The following is a 17,910-nucleotide window of genomic DNA, read 5'->3' as shown; positions in this document are numbered from 1 at the left end:
TGTATTGATTTCCACTATTCACTTTAACTCTATCCAAATTTATAAACGTAACACACACATACACACACACACAAAGTTGATGATAGATAATTACCAAACATTGACACCTTTTCCATCATAATATACTCTTGTAAGTGGATTTAATCTTCAAATTCAGTAAATACATTTCATAGATTAGTCATAAAAGCAGCCAATGACCAGTAAGAGCACACCTAATAGTATTATTTAAAGTCCTACACACTCAACCCCAAATTGAACACCTTCATTCATTGTCTCTGGAGGGTTTCCTAGCCAGTTTCCTGTGCTCCCTGCCACACGACTGAACTAAACTCCTTGGGCAAACACGATATGGGGAGATCACAGCCTTCACCAAAGTCCAAGGACATAACTCACTGCCCTCTTTCCTCACTCTTTCTAGAAGTGTCACCAAAAAGATATCTTATTTGTTGAACTGAAACTTTATGACGCAAAATCAATCCTCTTAAAAAGATTTTTAAGACTTCATTTGAAAGCTTTTGGTAATAAATCAATACACCAAATAGAGAAATAAAAGGAAACATACTACCCCAAATGAGATAGAAGGCTGTGACGAGAATATATCTGCTATTTTTAAGTATATTTTACTCACTGACACAGCAAATACAACTCACCTTCCTTTCTTCCATGGATTGCTGGTGAAATAGGTCAGGAAATGTGTTTGAACTCATGTGACCGATGCATTACACCTATGAAACACTTCCAAAGTGTGGATCTGTGTAAAAGTGTCATGTACATCAGATATTCAGCCAATTGCCTTAAGATAAATATATGGTAGTCGCATAAGTATTAGAAAGTAAGATTAACCATCTGAAAACTACAAATATTCAAACCTTTACTAAAAGCAGCTTGCATGTGAAATTTAAATGATGTATATAATACATAGAAAAAGGCTCCATTCCAAAGTTCCACAAAAAGGAATTGTATTTACAGATGACATGAACTAAGCAAATACATCTAGCATCGTCTGGAAAACTTAATAGCATGCCACAACTTAATATCACAGTCAATATGCATAACAGAACCCATAATTATTTTTGTAATAATCAAGCCAAAAGCAAAGAAATAAATGAAGCAATATAAAAAGGAAACAGAAAAAGACAAAGCAAAGGACCAGGAAAACGTTTATGATAAAACTGAAATGGCTTCAGAGACCAGTTAAGGCCCTCAAGTCTTTTTTTTTTTTTTTTTTTTTTTAAACAGGCAAGTCCTGTCACTAACCCTTAAAATGCCCTGGTGATCTGCAGATACCTCAGATCTTCACTCTTCCCCCAGAGCGCCCTCCCACCGAAACAAGGTTTAATGGAAAGTACAAGATGTGCAGAGAAGATTCAGGCAATCTCCCCATCATGGGACCCCGGGGTGAAAGCAACAACGCCTCTATCCTACAGCGGCTTCTAGGCGGTCACCCTTTAATGTGCCTCCGAGTCAGGCCCTCGGTATTCAAACAGCTGCGGAGTAAAATGCTGTGCCTGAAACACAGTCCGCACACCACGCAGGGCCTCTGTTCCTTCACCAACAGGGAACTCCTCGGTCAGGAGGCTTCCAAAACGCAAATACGACCTAGGCTTCTCAGATGGATTTGATTTCGATCAAAATTAGTGCCAAACAAAAATCTTTGATATGCAGAATGTCTACTCTAGTGAATAATAAAGAATCATTCCCACAACCATCCCCCAAAAAGTTATCTTCCAAGAGGTTAAAGGAAAGAGCAGATCTGTAAATGTTAACATACCTGCTGTAAAGCTGAAGACAGGGAGGGACGATAGTTAAGGGAATCAAATGATCAGAAGGACTATAATCCATAAGGTCCTGGGAAAAGTTCACATTTCATGGTCTTTAATAAAGCAAGGTCGTTATCCTCATCTGGAAGTACTTCGAAAGTTTATAGTTGAGTGCGTATTAAAAGCACATTTCGTCAATAAATTTTCACATGCTGAACATATTAGCAATATAATTTTTAAGTGAAATCTAAAAATATCGAATAGAATTATGTACAAAGTGAAGGTGCTTGGTTTTTACATGTTTTCAACCATATTACAAATACAATTAACCCACTTGAAGTTCATAAAAATCCAATCTTCATTGTATGTGATTTGGTGTACAGATTTGCTTCTTTTAAATACAGTTTAGGATTTATGTAAGCATGCACAATTAAGTGAATACGTTACATAACCAAACTTGTTTCTGGTAAGAAAGCGGGATAAGTGCATGTTGTTTTTGTTGTGACCCACTGTAACTGATGAGTTCACGCAGCCCCTGCTACAAGAACAACTGCTGTCTATTTTTAAATAATGAATAATCTGCTCACAGGTGTCAGTACGTGTGTATGTGGATATTTATGTGTGTGGAGAAGAAATGGAGTAAATTCTCTGACAACATTTGTTTGTTGTTCTTAATTAATCTCCAAAGGACTTTTTTTTTTTCCTTTGGCCATTTGTACATCATCTTTGGAGAAACGTCCGCTCAGGTCCTTTGCCCCTTTTTAAATCTGGTATTTGCTTTGTTGTTGTTGCTGTTATTGTTGTTAAGCTGCAGGAGTTCTTAATGTATTCTGGATAGTAACCTCTTTATCAGCTATGGGATTCCAAAGGATTTTTTTTAATAGCAGCGGAAGTGAATGCCAAGGAGGACGCTTAACTCAAATCATGATTTGCCCCTGGTGACTGTTTTCTGCTACTGCCAGGCCTTTGTTACCCGCAAGCTCTAACAAGTGCAGTGAAGGGAAGGCCCATGTTACCTGCTCCCTAAAAAACTAGATTCTTGAGAGCACTTAGATAAGATGGAAGCAAGATGGAGTCTGGAGAGATTCTCGGACCCTCTTATTAGAGAAGATCACAAGTAAAATGCATAATTCACATAGCAGCTAAAAAGTTACATCAACTCATTCTATGCTAGGATCGTGGAGACAAAATTTTTTAAAAAATGCTCCGTTTTAAAATCTCTCAAGAAAATACTGGTGGCAACAGTTTGATTAGTGATGTAACTGAATATGCCGTGCAACAACTAGAAATAGTAATCCAGCTAGCAAAGAAAAAAATATCCCCGCTGGGGCCAGAAAAAATGACCAGCCGTACAGCACAGAAGGGGTGAAATCCAAGCAGTCTTTCATTTTCATGTTTTTGTAGCTTTCCATGTCAGCCACTGCCTGGACCCAGATGACATACAGCATCACCACCAGGGAAAACAGGATGCCTGAGAAGGACAAAACAAAAGACCTTTAGCCTTTCTGGAGATGTCTGCCCAAGAATGCTATATCAGACCAATCATACGCCTGATGATATAACTATAAAAATATAATTCTAGCTAAATCACCTACTTTGTGTCAGACCTTTTATTGTATGCTTTATAGGCACATCATTGATCTTTAGTTTTCAGAGCACTGAGGTGAGGGCTATAGCTGCAGAAGAAAAATGGCAACAGATGACGTGTATTTACCGAGTGCTTACTGTGTGCCAGGCACTGTATTAGGTGCTTGTGAACTATAAGAGTCAAAGACCCCTGCCTAGCGGAATTTATTTTCTAACATTTATCCATTTTTACTGTATGCCTCGTTTGTGACAAGCACTGTTATACATTATTTCTTTCAATATGTACAACAAACTTGTGAAACAGGTACTATTAACCCACAGTTTTAAGTATATGCAAACTCAGCTGGTAGTTTTTTTTTTGTTTTTTTGTTTTTTTTGCTGTGTTGGGTCTTCGTTTCTGTGCGAGGGCTTTCTCTAGTTGCGGCGAGTGGGGGCCACTCTTCATCGCAGTGCGCGGGCCTTTCACTGTCGCGGCCTCTCTTGTTGCAGGGCACAGGCTCCAGACGCACAGGCTCAGTAGTTGTGGCTCACGGGCCTACTTGCTCCGTGGCATGTGGGATCTTCCCAGACCAGGGCTCGAACCCGTGTCCGCTGCATTGGCAGGCAGATTCTCAACCACTGCGCCACCAGGGAAGCCCCAGCTGGTAGTTTTCATAGCTGATTTTCAGTTCAGGTCTTTCTGACTTTTGTTATATTATTGTAACACAGCTAACTGGTGTTTCAGTTACATATGGCAATGAAAATAGAAGGCAAGGTAAGTACCAGACAAGAACAGAGATGGAAGCACTGAACTAATGTAAAAGAATATACATGACTGTTTAAGAAACATTCTGTGGAATATAAAACCTCAGGTTTGAAATCAAGAGCCTTATTAAACAAAAGAAAGGAAGGAAGAAAGAAAGGAGGGAAGGAGGGAGGGAGGGAGGCAGGAAAGGAGGGAGGGAGGGATGGAAAATGCTTAACCACTAACTAGAAGGCAAGATAATTTATCAACCATTTCAATGTAACTGCAATCCACCTATTCAAAAATATTGTTGGAATTATAAGGGTAGAGAAGTACCATGGTGCTGGACCCTTGACCTTAACAAGCAATATGACAGAAGATCTTTATGAATGCTAAAATTTGAGAATACTACTAAGCATATGCTTTTCCATGTGACTGTTACTGCAGCAACAGAAGGAGGCGATACCACTGCACTGAGCTGCAGATTCAGAAGAGCCTGCTAAGCTGACCCACTAGTGAGTGAGGTCCCCGCACACGAATTTGCCCCAAAGCAAAATATACTTAAGGACACTTGCAATTTGTCCAAAAGTTCAATCCAAACTCGCCAAGGATCCACTGTACTCTCTGAATTAACTAACTGGACCATCAGGTATAAAATCTCCATATCCTAATTGATACTCTGTCTAGAAGGTAAACACCGCCCGGTGGTCAGGAGCAGAGGCTGGGGAACGTGGGCAGGAGAGAGCTGCTCTTACAAGCCTAGCCGTCCATCACTCTTCTGGGGTTAACTGTGCTCCTCCAGCATTTAGGATGTCCCCTCCCTCTTGGGTCATCAATTTCATAAAGAGTCTTGACAAGTAAACACGGAAGAAGGGCCCATACGTATGTTGAAGTATGTCAGCATCAGAGCTGAAACTTTCTCCTAATCATGATACAAACTACAAAGCTGTGAAGAATCAATGTAGATGCTTCACTAATAAGAACCATCCTTCACTCTGCTGTCTGTAATGTAAATGCAAATACCGGAGCACACAATAGAGCAATTTAACCACTGAACGACAACTGCATCACAGAAAAATAGTAAAGCCATAGCCGGCGAGCGAGCAAACTCCTCACAGAGCCGAGCCGTGCCTCAGATTTTGACAACAATATGGTGAGGCCATGTGTTGTCTAGCAACTCTGAGCATTTCAAAACATTTTTTCAGAAAATATACAGACAGTATGCTCTGCTAATGTAAAGGTTTGGCTTGGTTATTTGCATACCATTTGCCTTATGCCAACACATTGCAAACCTTTTTTATTATTTGTTGATATGTTTTGTTTGTTTTTTTTAATTTATTTATTTATTTTTATTTTTGGCTGTGTTGGGTCTTCATTTCTGTGCGAGGGCTTTCTCTAGTTGCGGCAAGCGGGGGCCGCTCTTCATCATGGTGCGCGGGCCTCTCCCTGTCGTGGCCTCTCCTGTTGCGGAGCACAGGCTCCAGACGTGCAGGCTCAGTAGTTGTGGCTCACGGGCCTAGTTGCTCCACGGCATGTGGGATCTTCCCAGACCAGGGCTCGAACCCGTGTCCCCTGCATTGGCAGGCAGATTCTCAACCACTGCGCCACCAGGGAAGGCCCCTGTTTTTTTTAATCTTCCTTACATCATGTGAATCTCTTGTGCTTTCAGGTATTTTCATTTTTAAAAATTTACTTTGTGAAAAACCAGTAGATTTATACACCTTTTCTTCAAAAATTGCAAAACCCATTACTGAATTTACAGTATTTTTTAAAAGTATTGCAGGACATCATGTAGATGATTCTTAATAAGGAAGAATTAACTTATATTTAATTATTGCTGTTACTTGAAGAGCCATTACAGCCTGAAAGCAATGAATAATAGTTGTTTCTATCACTACAACCTTTTAACTTGTTCACTAGTTGGAGATATAGTCCATTTAATTCATATCAGATCAGCTTATGATTATACCCATGGAGTAAAAACAGCGCTTCCCTACTTTCCCTACCCATTAAATTGCCAGTGTTTTATATGTATACATGTGTGTTTGTTTGTGTTTGTGTGTGTGTGTGTGTAGGTAAAGACAGACAGATAAACAGAAGGAAAATGAACTAACAAACATGGAGAAACTATACCAAAGGCCAATGGTTTAGCTACTATGGCAGCAAAAATGGATGATGGGGGCCTGCATGAAGTAAGGGGCTAAGAGTCAGGAGACTGGTACTTATAGCTAGACTAATCAAATAAATACATATATTGAGGTTAATTGGAGTCAAGTTCTTCACTGCCTGAAAAGGGAGTTACAAATTTGAAAAGGGGGAAAGCTAGAATGAACTTTATGGTGTTTTTTAGAATTGAATGTATCAGTGTGAATTTATGGTTTTAGATAGATAAATGAATGAATATGGAAGTAGAAGTATATGTTTGTTTTAAAATATACCTTTGTGCGTGTATGTACCTAGATATATTTTCTGGCTCTGCTTCCTGAGAGGGTCTGGGAGCAACAACACCCCAGGAGCATGGAGGACACCAAGTGTCCAGATCTTGGCTTCTAAATACCAGGAATTAGGCCATCTCTAAGAAATAGCTGAGTCCAGGCTGGGACAGAAAGTACCACGTGAATCTGGAACATCATCATGTTATACCAAAAAAGTACAGATGTGCTCAGAGAATAATGTGGGCATTTCAGAAGCCAGATCATGGGGCTTCTGCTAGCCAATTCTGAGAACATTTGATTATCAAACAAATAGTGATAGAGGCCCATTACATCTCATCAAATGAAACAGGAATACATGAGCCCACAGAGATATAAATAAGCGAGTGAATAAATAGTGGGGAGAAGGGAATGCCTTTCATTCAGAATGCTAACTTACAAACGTAGAAGGAATAGCTGAATTAGAAATCACCATTTGGCAATCATTTAAGTCATAATTAATTCAGGCAAGAAGCAAAAACAGATACTAAAACTAGTGGATGAAATTTAGATGAGAAATAAATATTTACACAGGCTCAAAGTCTTTTCCCACAAAACACGTATTAGTCATAAAGAAAAAATAGTAACTTCACACTAAAGAAACCTGGCAAATCCCACCTTACTCAAGTGATCAAAGTTAATATCACCAAGGACATGACAAACTGATGTCACTCACCACCTCATGAGATTCAATGAGAACACAGCATCACTGCTATGATACTGCAGCGAAAAAATGAAGAGCCTAAATCCAATCATGAGGAAGCACCCGACAAATCAATTCCAGAACATTCTAGAAAATCACAGGCCTGTACTCTTCAAAAGAGCCAAGCTCATGAAGGTCAAAGAAGGATTTATTCTGGTTTGATGGATACTCACATGACACATCTAAATGCAAAGCATGTTCCAGGACTGGATTCTCTTGCTATTAAAGACATTATTGGGAAAATTTGCAAAATTTGAATGGAGTCTCTGGGTGAAGCGACTTACAATTTCTGTGTAAGTCTGAAAATATTTCAAAACAAGAAACGAAATTAATTACTCAAAAAAAAAAAAAAAAACGTGTGGGGCAAGTCTGTGACTGCGTGTGTTGGAGAGTGCATATGTTGGATATGTTGGGGTGGGAGGAGAGTATGTGTGTTTCCTTCACACACTCAGAAAGACACATCTTCTTTCTGTGGGATATCGTGACTATTAATGAACAGTAGTACTATTGATTTGGTCCACCTACCAGGTGAAGAGTCTCCTCTGGGGCAATACCAATACTCTGGAAAAATCTTAATCTTTTTCCCTTGATATCTTAAGACCCTCATTCATAAAAACACAAGCAGTAACTGTCTTGAGTGACAAGTGAGTTACATTTCAAACCCACTCGCCACGGTGATTTTAGCAGGAATAGAAAATATTGCTAATATTCCGGTAATAATTTGTTTTAAATGAAGTTATATTTAAATTAGGTCATACATTTTGAAAGCATAATTTATTTCCTATTGAATTTTATAATTTCTATCTTTTGAAGTCCAACAAAAATTCATAAAATTGCTCAATGGAGGCATAATCAAAATATGGTCCCAAAGCCCACGGAGATTTGTGATCACAATGAAACAATGGACAAATAACTGTCACATCAAGAACATGTTGGGTCTCTTTTATTGGCAGTGTGGGGAAGAGCCATTCAAGCTTACGATTTTTGCACAGTTTCTCTCACAAATGTCATACATTGAATTTGGAAAACATTTTTCGAAACAAAGGTCACATAAAAATCAGTCACAAATTAGGGACGCAATTGCTAATGATAAAAAACATGGAAATAAAACCAAAAGGATTTCCCCAACGCCAAGTCACAGACTGAGAAATAAAACTGCACGTCTTCAATATTCCACAGATACAAGAACAGAAAAGAAGGCATCCTAGAAAGATCATTTATTTATTTATTGATTGATTGATTGATTGATTGATTGATTGATTGATTTATTGGCCGCTGCCACAGGGCCTGCGGGATCCTTAGTGCCCAGACCAGGGATGGAGCCCATGCCCCCTGCACTGGAAGCGTGGAGTCTTAACCGCTGGACAGCCAGGGAAGTCCCTAGAAAGATCTTTTATACTGTATTATAAAAACTGGATTTTAAAATGCATTCCTAGGGAAAAGCTAGCTACAGAAATGAAAACTTTCTTCTTCAAAAGATAGGCAAATGCCAAACTCCTATATTCTTGCCTAGAAGTACATATACCTATATTAAAAAAAAAAAAAAAAAGCCTTTTGGAGTTACTGAAAAACAATAAACTTGATCTTTAGCTGCTTAGATGTAACTGAATTGCCTTTGAAATGTACTTAAATAGATTGAATCATGGACAGTTATTGGTTACTTGGGGAAGAATCATAAATTCAAGATGATTCATTGGCCTCTTTGCTTTCACACAAATTCAGTGGAAACTCATTTCGGCTTTCAGTGGCCATAGGAAAGGCCGTGGAATTCCACAGTCAAAAAAAATGCTTCATGAAGGAAGTTATAGTGAATACTACATTAGAATCAGGAGAACTCATCTTTTCTCTGTTCAGAGGACACACACACTGGGGGAGACAGGGCAATTTTCAGCAAGGGCATCTACATAGAACTAGAAAGTAAGCTTCATAACATTCTAGGGATGATAATACCAGCTTACTCATCGTGCCTATTTTCAGAGGGTGGAAATGAGGTCTGCAGTAGTTAATTGTCTACCGAGATCAAAAGTTTAGCCTGTGGCATAACTCAAACTGAAACCCTGATAGCAGGTGTGACACATTAGGTTGAAGACATTCCAAAATATCCTACAATATGGAAACTATTCCAAGGAGGCAGCTGGAGACTAGGTTACTTCTCCAGGTGGAGCTGCCTGGAAGGCAGGGCAAGAGTTCATCTTAAGTACAGAAATAAAGAAAAAAAATCTGGAGTGTGGGTAAGAATGCTAAGGACAGCAGCATTCATGGAATGAATGGTAAGCCTAGATCTGACATGCTCAGAAGAAAGAACAAAAAGGAAACTTGATAAGCTATGTATTTACTATCATTTTCTAAAAGGAATCATAGCAATTCATGAAGAAATATATAAAAAATGCCTTCTGCAGATCTGCATAGGAACAATGACGTACATAACCGACAACATCCCCACAAGGGGTTTTTGAGGAAGAGACACCAACAGTCTTCATACAAACATTTCTTACATTAGCCCATACTAATATCTGAAGGTATTATGTTAAGCTCCAATGGTTTGAAGGTTTTTCTAATGGGTAAAAAGCATTCCATTTACTTACTGTTTACTGTTTCTCATTATTTCTCAGTCTTTTAATTGAGGTATAAGTTAAACAGAGCAAGATGTATGGACTTCAAGTGTATGGTTTGATGAGCTTTGGCAAATCTGAACATCAGTGTAGCCACAACCCATTAGAAGTAGAACGTATGCATCACTGTACCTCCAGAGAGGTTCTTCATGCACCGCCCACCCCCCGAAAGCACCTATCACCATAGCGTAGTGTTGCCCTTAGAACTTGATAGAAATGACATCGTAGCAGCGTGCCATCTTTTGTCTCTGGCTGTTTTTTCCCAACATAATGACGGAGAATCCATCCGTGTTGTTGCCTGTGTTAGCAGTTTACTCCTTATGGCTGAGCGGGATTCCACCGTATGAACCTACCAATTCATCCAGTGGTATCCACTCATCTATTGGTGAACATTTGGGCTCTTTCTAGGTTTTGGCTATTATGAATTAAGCTGCTATGAAAATAATATTGCGTTTTGCAAGGATGAGTAGCATTTCCTTAGGCAAACGGTTTTGAAAGAAAATTGGCAAAAAAAACCCTTTTTACAAAACATGATCTTATTCCCAAGAGAGAAAATGGCCCCGGGCTTACCGATGTTACAGCGGTGACCTAGAGCGCAGCTGCCCGGGCTCACCCCACACCCCGAGCAGGCCCACTAAGCCCTACTGAGGGCACAGTTGTTTTTCTGACATTCTCCTCCTCAAACATCAATTTTGCCAACAAAACCTTGGGCAGTCATGCACTAGTGCTCACGAAGAGGCTAAGCTCTCCAAGTGCCTAAAGCACAGGGATTTTCTGTAACCGGTTGTTTTCAATTCCCTTTTTTAAACTTTCATTATGTGTTATTTGAAACATATAAAATATGACACAAAAGTGAATGTTATGAAGTTTCATTATAAAATGAACCCCTGGGAAGTGGTCCCCAACCTAGCAACCAGACTACCACCCATGAACTGTTTTTCTGGGACTCCTTTGGAAAGAGAGTTGCTCCTCAGATACTTAAAGAGAATCTCTGGGCTTTAAGTCAGCGGATAAAATTTAGATATCTCCCTTGAGAACTGGCAAGGGATTTGACCTTTTGGGATGGAATCATGTGCCCCCTCATGATATGGATGACATTGGGGTCTATTAGGATTATCTGATTTGAGCCCAATACTCATACAAGACTTTGGATAATATCTGCAAATTGTTATGTGTAGGGCCACTACCTTTATGTATGTATTTTAAAAGCATGGAGCACTGACTTATCAAATGTAAACACTTAAAAAATTCCACAATATATGAAAACGAATTTTGACATGTGTTAACTTTTAATATGTTAGGAATCTTAAAAACTGCAGTGTTCGAGGCGTTTCTCAACTTCTAAGAAGCCCTATGTGCCATTCCAGAGGAGGAAACACGAGCATTAGTGCAGGCTGAATCTACTCTCACAGGTCCATCCAGAGTCTAAATGTACACCTATTTTTTTTTTCTAATCATTATATAATGGGGAAAGGAAAGTTTACCAGTTCTACATTTTCTAAAGAGTAATACTTGTTATTATATTGTAATATACTTCCAAAGCAGTCTTGCATATAGTACATATTTCATTCATTAAAAAATTAGCTTTTCTGGTAAAATAAACTAGAAGTTCTTAAAAATAATTTAAATTGTATTTATGTAACAGCTTGTTCTTCTTTAAATGAATACACATTGCCTTCTCTTATAATTCAATCATGCTCGCTTTTACATATCATATTTCAGAAATTGTAAAACTACCAATGCACAATGGTCAACCGTCAACATTCTTTGCTTACCTCCACTCTTCATTTTCTCTGGCTCACTTTCCACTGATTTTTCTCCAATTTTCTGAGATGGCCTGAATAACTTAAACAGTTATAACTTCACGACTGTACATTTTCATTACATCTATCTGATTTCCAAATATCCATTGCTGCCCTCACCTCCTCATACTACTTCCCAAATACATGAGTTGCCTCTTCCCTTTCATTTTCTGGCCTCATGTTTTATTTAGTCAACCAAACCTACATAATGTCTATCATCTGTCAGATTTTTCAAATATTTATTACTTTCTTAGATTGGCATAATAATTTTAGGCATTAAACATCCTATATATTCAAAACTCTGTACTCTCTTGAGAAACAATTATTGATAGAGAACGATCATGAGGTTATATCCATCCCTACAAATAGTTAGGGGCTCAATCTGAAAAGCAGGTTCACTTAATGCCAAGGAAGTGTCTACTGATGGTAACTGAGTTTCAGGAAGTATTTAAGTGGTTGAAGAGCACAGGTGTGGAATCTGCCTGCCCTGCTTCTAGGTTTACTGTCCAGAAAGCTTTAAACTTTACTAGCTGAGTATCACTGAGCAAGTCTTTTACTTCTCTGTGTCTCCGTTTCTTCATTGGTAAAATAGAGATAATTCAAGTGCCCACCGCAGAGAGCAGTCACGAGGAATTAACGGAGGTGAAGTACTCAGCAAGGAATTAACGGAGGTGAAGTACTCAGCAAGTCTGCCTGGAACAGGGCTAGCACATAACGAGCACTGGCTACTTTTACTGTTACGCTTTGGCATGAGCTCTTGCTACGGCTAGAAATGCTGTTCTCTGAAATCTTCTAAAGCGTCAGAGCTTTCTCATGTGACTAGGCTATTTCAGGGCTGGCCAAGAGGCAAGAGAATAAACTTGCCATGGGGCCTTCCCGTTCTGAAGGAAAGGTCGCTCCAAACGTGTCTGCCAGTGTCTCGCTGGAATTCTCCACCAGGTGGCACGTGCCACCTCACAGCCCCACTAGGGCACATTCTGGAAAGAATATCAGGTGAACCCAAACTGGGGTTTATTCATATTAAGGACGTTTTCTTTTTCCACTGTCCAGTCAAGCAAACCTCCCACCCCTCCTCGACAGCCCCTGAGTTACAGGAAGCAAAAATTCTTCCTAGGACAAACCCAGCCTATGTTGATCTGATCATTCAGATGAATCTGTACTCCGTGTGCTTCTCTTCTACACGAGAAAGTATAGATAAAAAAAAGGCCTCAGAAAATGCATAACATAATCTAGTAAAGAAACCAAAGAGCAAAGTGACAGTCTGGGGGAAGGGTGGGGAATGAAACAGAATATTTGCAAACAAACTAAATGCCTTACAGTACTGGGCAAATAGTAGATGTTAATGACACATGTACTTTGGAAAAGGAGAATGAAGCAGATGGAAACTCATTCTGCCCTTCCACCATGGCAAAATTAATTCCAAACCAGAGATCCTATTTATAGGCCAGAAAGTCTGGTCACTTAACACATCTGAAGACTCCCTTTCAGGGTGGAGATTAATTACACCCCGTAGTAATGTGTCATGTGAGTGAAAGCATTCATTTGCCAGGCCTGTTGCTCTAGCTCTCAGAAAAACAGCTCAGGGCTTCCCTGGTGGCGCAGTGGTTAAGAATCCGCCTGCCAATGCAGGGGACACAGGTTCAGGCCCTGGTCCGGGAAGATCCCACATGCCGCGGAGCAACTAAGCCCGTGCGCCACAACTACTGAGCCTGCGCTCTAGAGCCCGCGAGCCACAACTACTGAGCCCACGTGCCACAACTACTGAGCCCGCATGTCACAACTACTGAAGCCCACGCGCCTAGAGCCTGTGCTCCGCACCAAGAGAAGCCACCGCAACGAGAAGCCTGCGTACCGCAAAGAAGAGTACCCCCTGCTCACTGCAACTACAGAAAGCCCATGCGCAGCAACGAAGACCGAATGCAGCCAAAAATAAATAAATAAATGTTTAAAGAAAAGAAAAGAAAAACAGCTCAGATACATTTTTAAAGGGGGTGGGGAGCATTTAGTCAAGTTTTCAGAAAAGTTCCACCAAAGCTATTACTGAGCGAGCCTCTCACACCTCGACTCACCTGAGTAGGAGTCGACCAGGAACCAGACTGTCTCCAGCAAGGACGGTGTAACAAGCTCAGGCCAGGGTGGGGACTCACAGGAACGTGCCAGCTCTGGGTCTCCTCTCCCCCCTCGCACCCCTCCTCCTTCCCACAGCCTTCATCTGGTCGAGACACTGAAACTCACTGAACTGGGTGTGACGTGTCCCTTTTGAATTCTTCCTCTGGGAACCTGTTTCCTCACTTCAGTGTCACATACAGGCGGACCGTGTTTTATCGCATTTTGCTTTATTGCGCTTCTCAGATGCTGTACTTTTTAATAAATTGAAGGTTTGTGGCAACCCTGCTTTCAAGCAAGTCTGTTGGTGCCATTTTTCCAACAGCATTTGTTCATGTCATGTCTCTGTGTCACACTTTGGTAATCCTCACACTATTTCAACCTTTTTCATTATTATTGTATTTGTTAGGGTGATCTGGAATCAGTAATCTTTGATGTTACTATTACAAAAAGATTACAACTTGCTGAAGACTCAGATGATGGTTAGCACTTTTTAACAATAAAGTATTTTTTAATTAAGGTCCGTACATTTTTTAGACATAATGCTATTGCACACTAATCAATTACAGCATAGTGGGTCTGGAAGCAAACGCACAATATCTCCAGGGTGTACCTGTGTTCTCCATATTGGTTCCTATTCAAAACCAAGTCTGGACAAGTCTGATTCTAACAGCCTGTTACACATACTTCAACTGATAAGCAACATGGAGAAAAATAAATGCTCAAAGAACTATCTGAGAAAGAAAATAAGGCTTTAAAGCATTTTTGTAAATAAAAGCTCTTCTAAGCGGTTTCCTATTTAATATTAACCAAGGTTGACTTGTTCTAGCACTTGACATCTATAAAAAATGTCAGATCAAGGACATTAAAATTCCACATGATAATAGTATCAGTATCCAAACACAATAATTTGTGTTGGATACTGATACTATCCAAATAAATTCCCAAAGATGACAACTGAAGGCAGAAAGCAAGTGTACAAAGCAGGTAGTTTTAGAAACATAAGAGTGACTGGGTCTTCTGTTCCTACTTGGAGAGCAGATCTGTACACCCAAACCTTTGGATTCAGCAAGAGGGAAATCCGAGCAGCCCTTCCGCAGTTCATGAAAATCGGAGACACTAATTCTACGACAAAAGTACATCTGGCTGATATATCAGTAATACATAGTTTTTATTAACCACTATTTCTTTCCCCCACCCACCTCCAACCAACCAGAGCTCTGAATAAAACGCTGAAGTCCTGGACTTTGGTGAAATACTCAGTTCCGTACTGGGAAGTTATGCTTTTGATTTTCCCCTGAGAGCCTACTTCTTGCATGCTAAGAAAGACGGAGGCTTTGGAAAGGCTGGCAAGCACTCGCTGGCCCTCCTGGCCCGTTCCCCTCACACAGGAGGCCCCCTGTGCCTCTCGGGGTCAGCGGCTGTTTACAGCATACAGACGTGGGGACAGCAGGTGCAAGCGGGGAGATGAATGTGCTTCCCGTAAGTTTAGAATGCCTGCCTCTAGGCTGTCGGCAACTCTCCCCTAATCCCCTCCTGCTCTGGGGCTGTTTCCTCCACATACGCTCCTCCTGCTCTGACTGCCGCCGTGTTCTGCTTTGTCTGGAGGAAGGCGTGAGGAGCAAGGCACGAGCCCCAGCGCCTCCTGTGAGCCACGTGTTCAGTCTCAGCCGAAGGAAAATGAGCGTCTGAAACATGTCCCTTGGCTTTTGTGAGCTATTTTTCCTAGGATTAAGGCAAAAAAGTCTCTTGTATTATGCATCCATCGCATCTATCTTATCTCAGGTAGAAATGAGTGATGTTTATCATGAGCTATACAAACTCCACTGATCTTCTTCAAAGAAATAAAAAAACAAACCGCAAATCCAGTTTACTTCTGAGTCAGTTTTGCCCTCTACATGTAAGAACGTTACATTCCCTTCATATCCACTTACCCTCCCTATACTGTGTTTTTAAGGGGGTTCATATCCCTACACACTCTTAGAAAGCACTGTCCTCCAGAGCAGAAGGGGGCAGGTTTGAGCCCCATAAGGACGTGCTCAGGCTGTCTGTCCCACCTGGCAGAGGGTTTATACAACTCACCCCGATTCATACCGCTCACATTCCTGGTGACCAACAGCAGCTTGGCTGGGCAGACAGCTGGTGAAACAGCTGTCTGGGCAAGAAACATACCCTGTGGTCACAGAATGGGGCAGGAGTCAGGCCACAACTTTACCTCCATCACCTTGCAAAGGACTAATTACACAGCAAAGGTGTCCCTTCCTTCGGCTAACACACCCTGGGCCTGGAGTGTGGGCTTCTATGTTCCTCCGACTTACGAGACGTCGGTGTAGTCTCACCAACGTGAGACTCTAACAAGGAATTTAGCCAAGATTCAGAAGCTTTCCAGGCCCCTCTACTCAGGTGAGACTCTGTCTAGCTCTACATCCAGCAGAAAAATGTTATCCCAGGTTGTCATTCAGGAAAAGGGGATTTCAATTATGGAAGAAGAATCTTTCTACCCTGATATGCTGGTAAAATACTAATTTCTAGCTTTTATGTCTTTTCACCCAATATCAGTCCCAGAACATCCAGACCCCATCCCCATTCTTACTTGTACACCTAGGGATCTTACTCCTGTGTAGCAATTCCTGTATTGATGTCACTTCGCCCAGGCATTAGGAATATTCAGCTGTACAATAATTTTCTCCACATAATTCAAATGTTTTGTAGTGTCACGCCTTCTTGCATCTTTCCTAACACATCCAATATCATAGGGTTAGGAGAAAACACGAGTCGGCCCTTTGTATCTGAGTACCCCTGGAGTCCACATTGAAAGAAAATTCAGCAATTGCTTAGGCATTGGGAGGTGTGGATGAGACTCACTGAAACACACTCGAGTGTCATAACGTCCTGACCATTACTGTGTGCTTGGTCCAGAACTGAACTCCCGTGGGGAACACATGGCCCAAGCTGAGGAGGCATCTGCCCAAGTGCAGGGAGTGGCAACATATGGCCTCCAGACCTTTGAGCCATTGACAGAGCAAGACGAAAAACACGGACCCCACCCCTTGCTCACACGTACAGCTGTGACATCAGCATGCCACGGCCATGTGTGGAATGCCCCGAAACGGTCTTCTTGCTGATGCCAAAGAGTCTTTGCATGTGCACACACCCAGCAATGGCCACTTGGAATTTGGTTCTGCCCTGTCTTAAGGCCATCTGTCCAAATAAAGAGAGAGTGTCCAATCTTGTTTGTGGCATTGATAAAGTAGTCACAGCAACTGTGGGCCCAGGCTGCACCTGTTCCCAACTGCCCGGCTGAGCACAGAGTGTTGGCAAAGGAAGACCGTGAGGCAGGGAATGACAAAGCAAGCCCTAAAAGGGACAGATTTTGGAATACTAGTTCCATGGAAAGAGAGCTCTTCGTTTTGAAAACATAACATCTAACCAAAGAAAGCATGACAAATTCAATCCAGTTTAACTCAGTAAAAGACTACATGCACAGTTCCATATTAAACGTAGTACAGAAAAATCTTGGCTGCCCCAAAAACCTAGTGTTTAGCACATATTTTCCTAGTGTCCATATAGAATAGTATGTAAGTTTCCATCTCCACATCTGAAAGGATTAGTTGCCTATTAACAAATCTGGGGATGTTAATAATAGACAATTGAAAGATTTTGAAAATTCTTCTGTCAATAACACTCAGATTTGAGGATGATTTATTTGCCCCATAACTGCTTTAAAAGATGTGTCTCATGGTAGAAATTGCTACCTGACAGTAAATTTTAGTTATTCCTGAGAACACCACTTTTACTGCCCAAACTGATACAAAATAAACTGTAATTTTTTTATCTCATCCAACAGAATATCTCTCTGTGTTCTTGGGAAATAAACAGTCCTACACAAACAATAAAGAATTGTGCCATGAAGGAAATTAAAAGTCAGATTTAAAAAGAAGTATCCTCATGACCGTCTGCTTGAGTGGCTTTCAGGATGGGCTCCCAGAACATGGTGGACCCCTCCCAACCCAGGGCGTTTCTGCATAAAGACCTGAGCCAAGAGGACTTCAGACCCACACCCACTGCAGCTAAAGATTCACTGGAAAAAGAGAATCCAGTGGTCACAGGCACATGGGTGTGAATCAGGTGCTTTATCTTCCTTC

At 40.9% G+C, this 17,910-nt stretch overlaps 1 protein-coding gene across 3 annotated transcripts in view; it reads right to left on the bottom strand.

Annotated features, from left to right (window-relative positions):
• Nucleotides 1–850: 850 nt before the first annotated feature.
• Nucleotides 851–17,910, bottom strand: part of TMEM182 (transmembrane protein 182) — a 64,468-nt gene continuing 47,408 nt past the window's right edge. For all 3 annotated transcript variants that reach the window (XM_068565051.1, XM_068565053.1, XM_068565052.1), the window contains one exon: nucleotides 851–3,231. In XM_068565051.1, coding sequence (XP_068421152.1) covers nucleotides 3,011–3,231 — 221 coding nt within the window. In that variant the 3' untranslated portion in view covers nucleotides 851–3,010. The remainder of the gene's footprint in view (nucleotides 3,232–17,910) is intronic.

The sequence above is a fragment of the Eschrichtius robustus genome, chromosome 15 (genome assembly GCF_028021215.1).
Source record: "Eschrichtius robustus isolate mEscRob2 chromosome 15, mEscRob2.pri, whole genome shotgun sequence".
In the NCBI taxonomy this organism is placed as follows: Eukaryota; Metazoa; Chordata; class Mammalia; order Artiodactyla; family Eschrichtiidae; genus Eschrichtius; species Eschrichtius robustus.
Note: the sequence above shows the minus strand (reverse complement) of the source record. Positions and strands in the feature narration are given on the sequence as shown.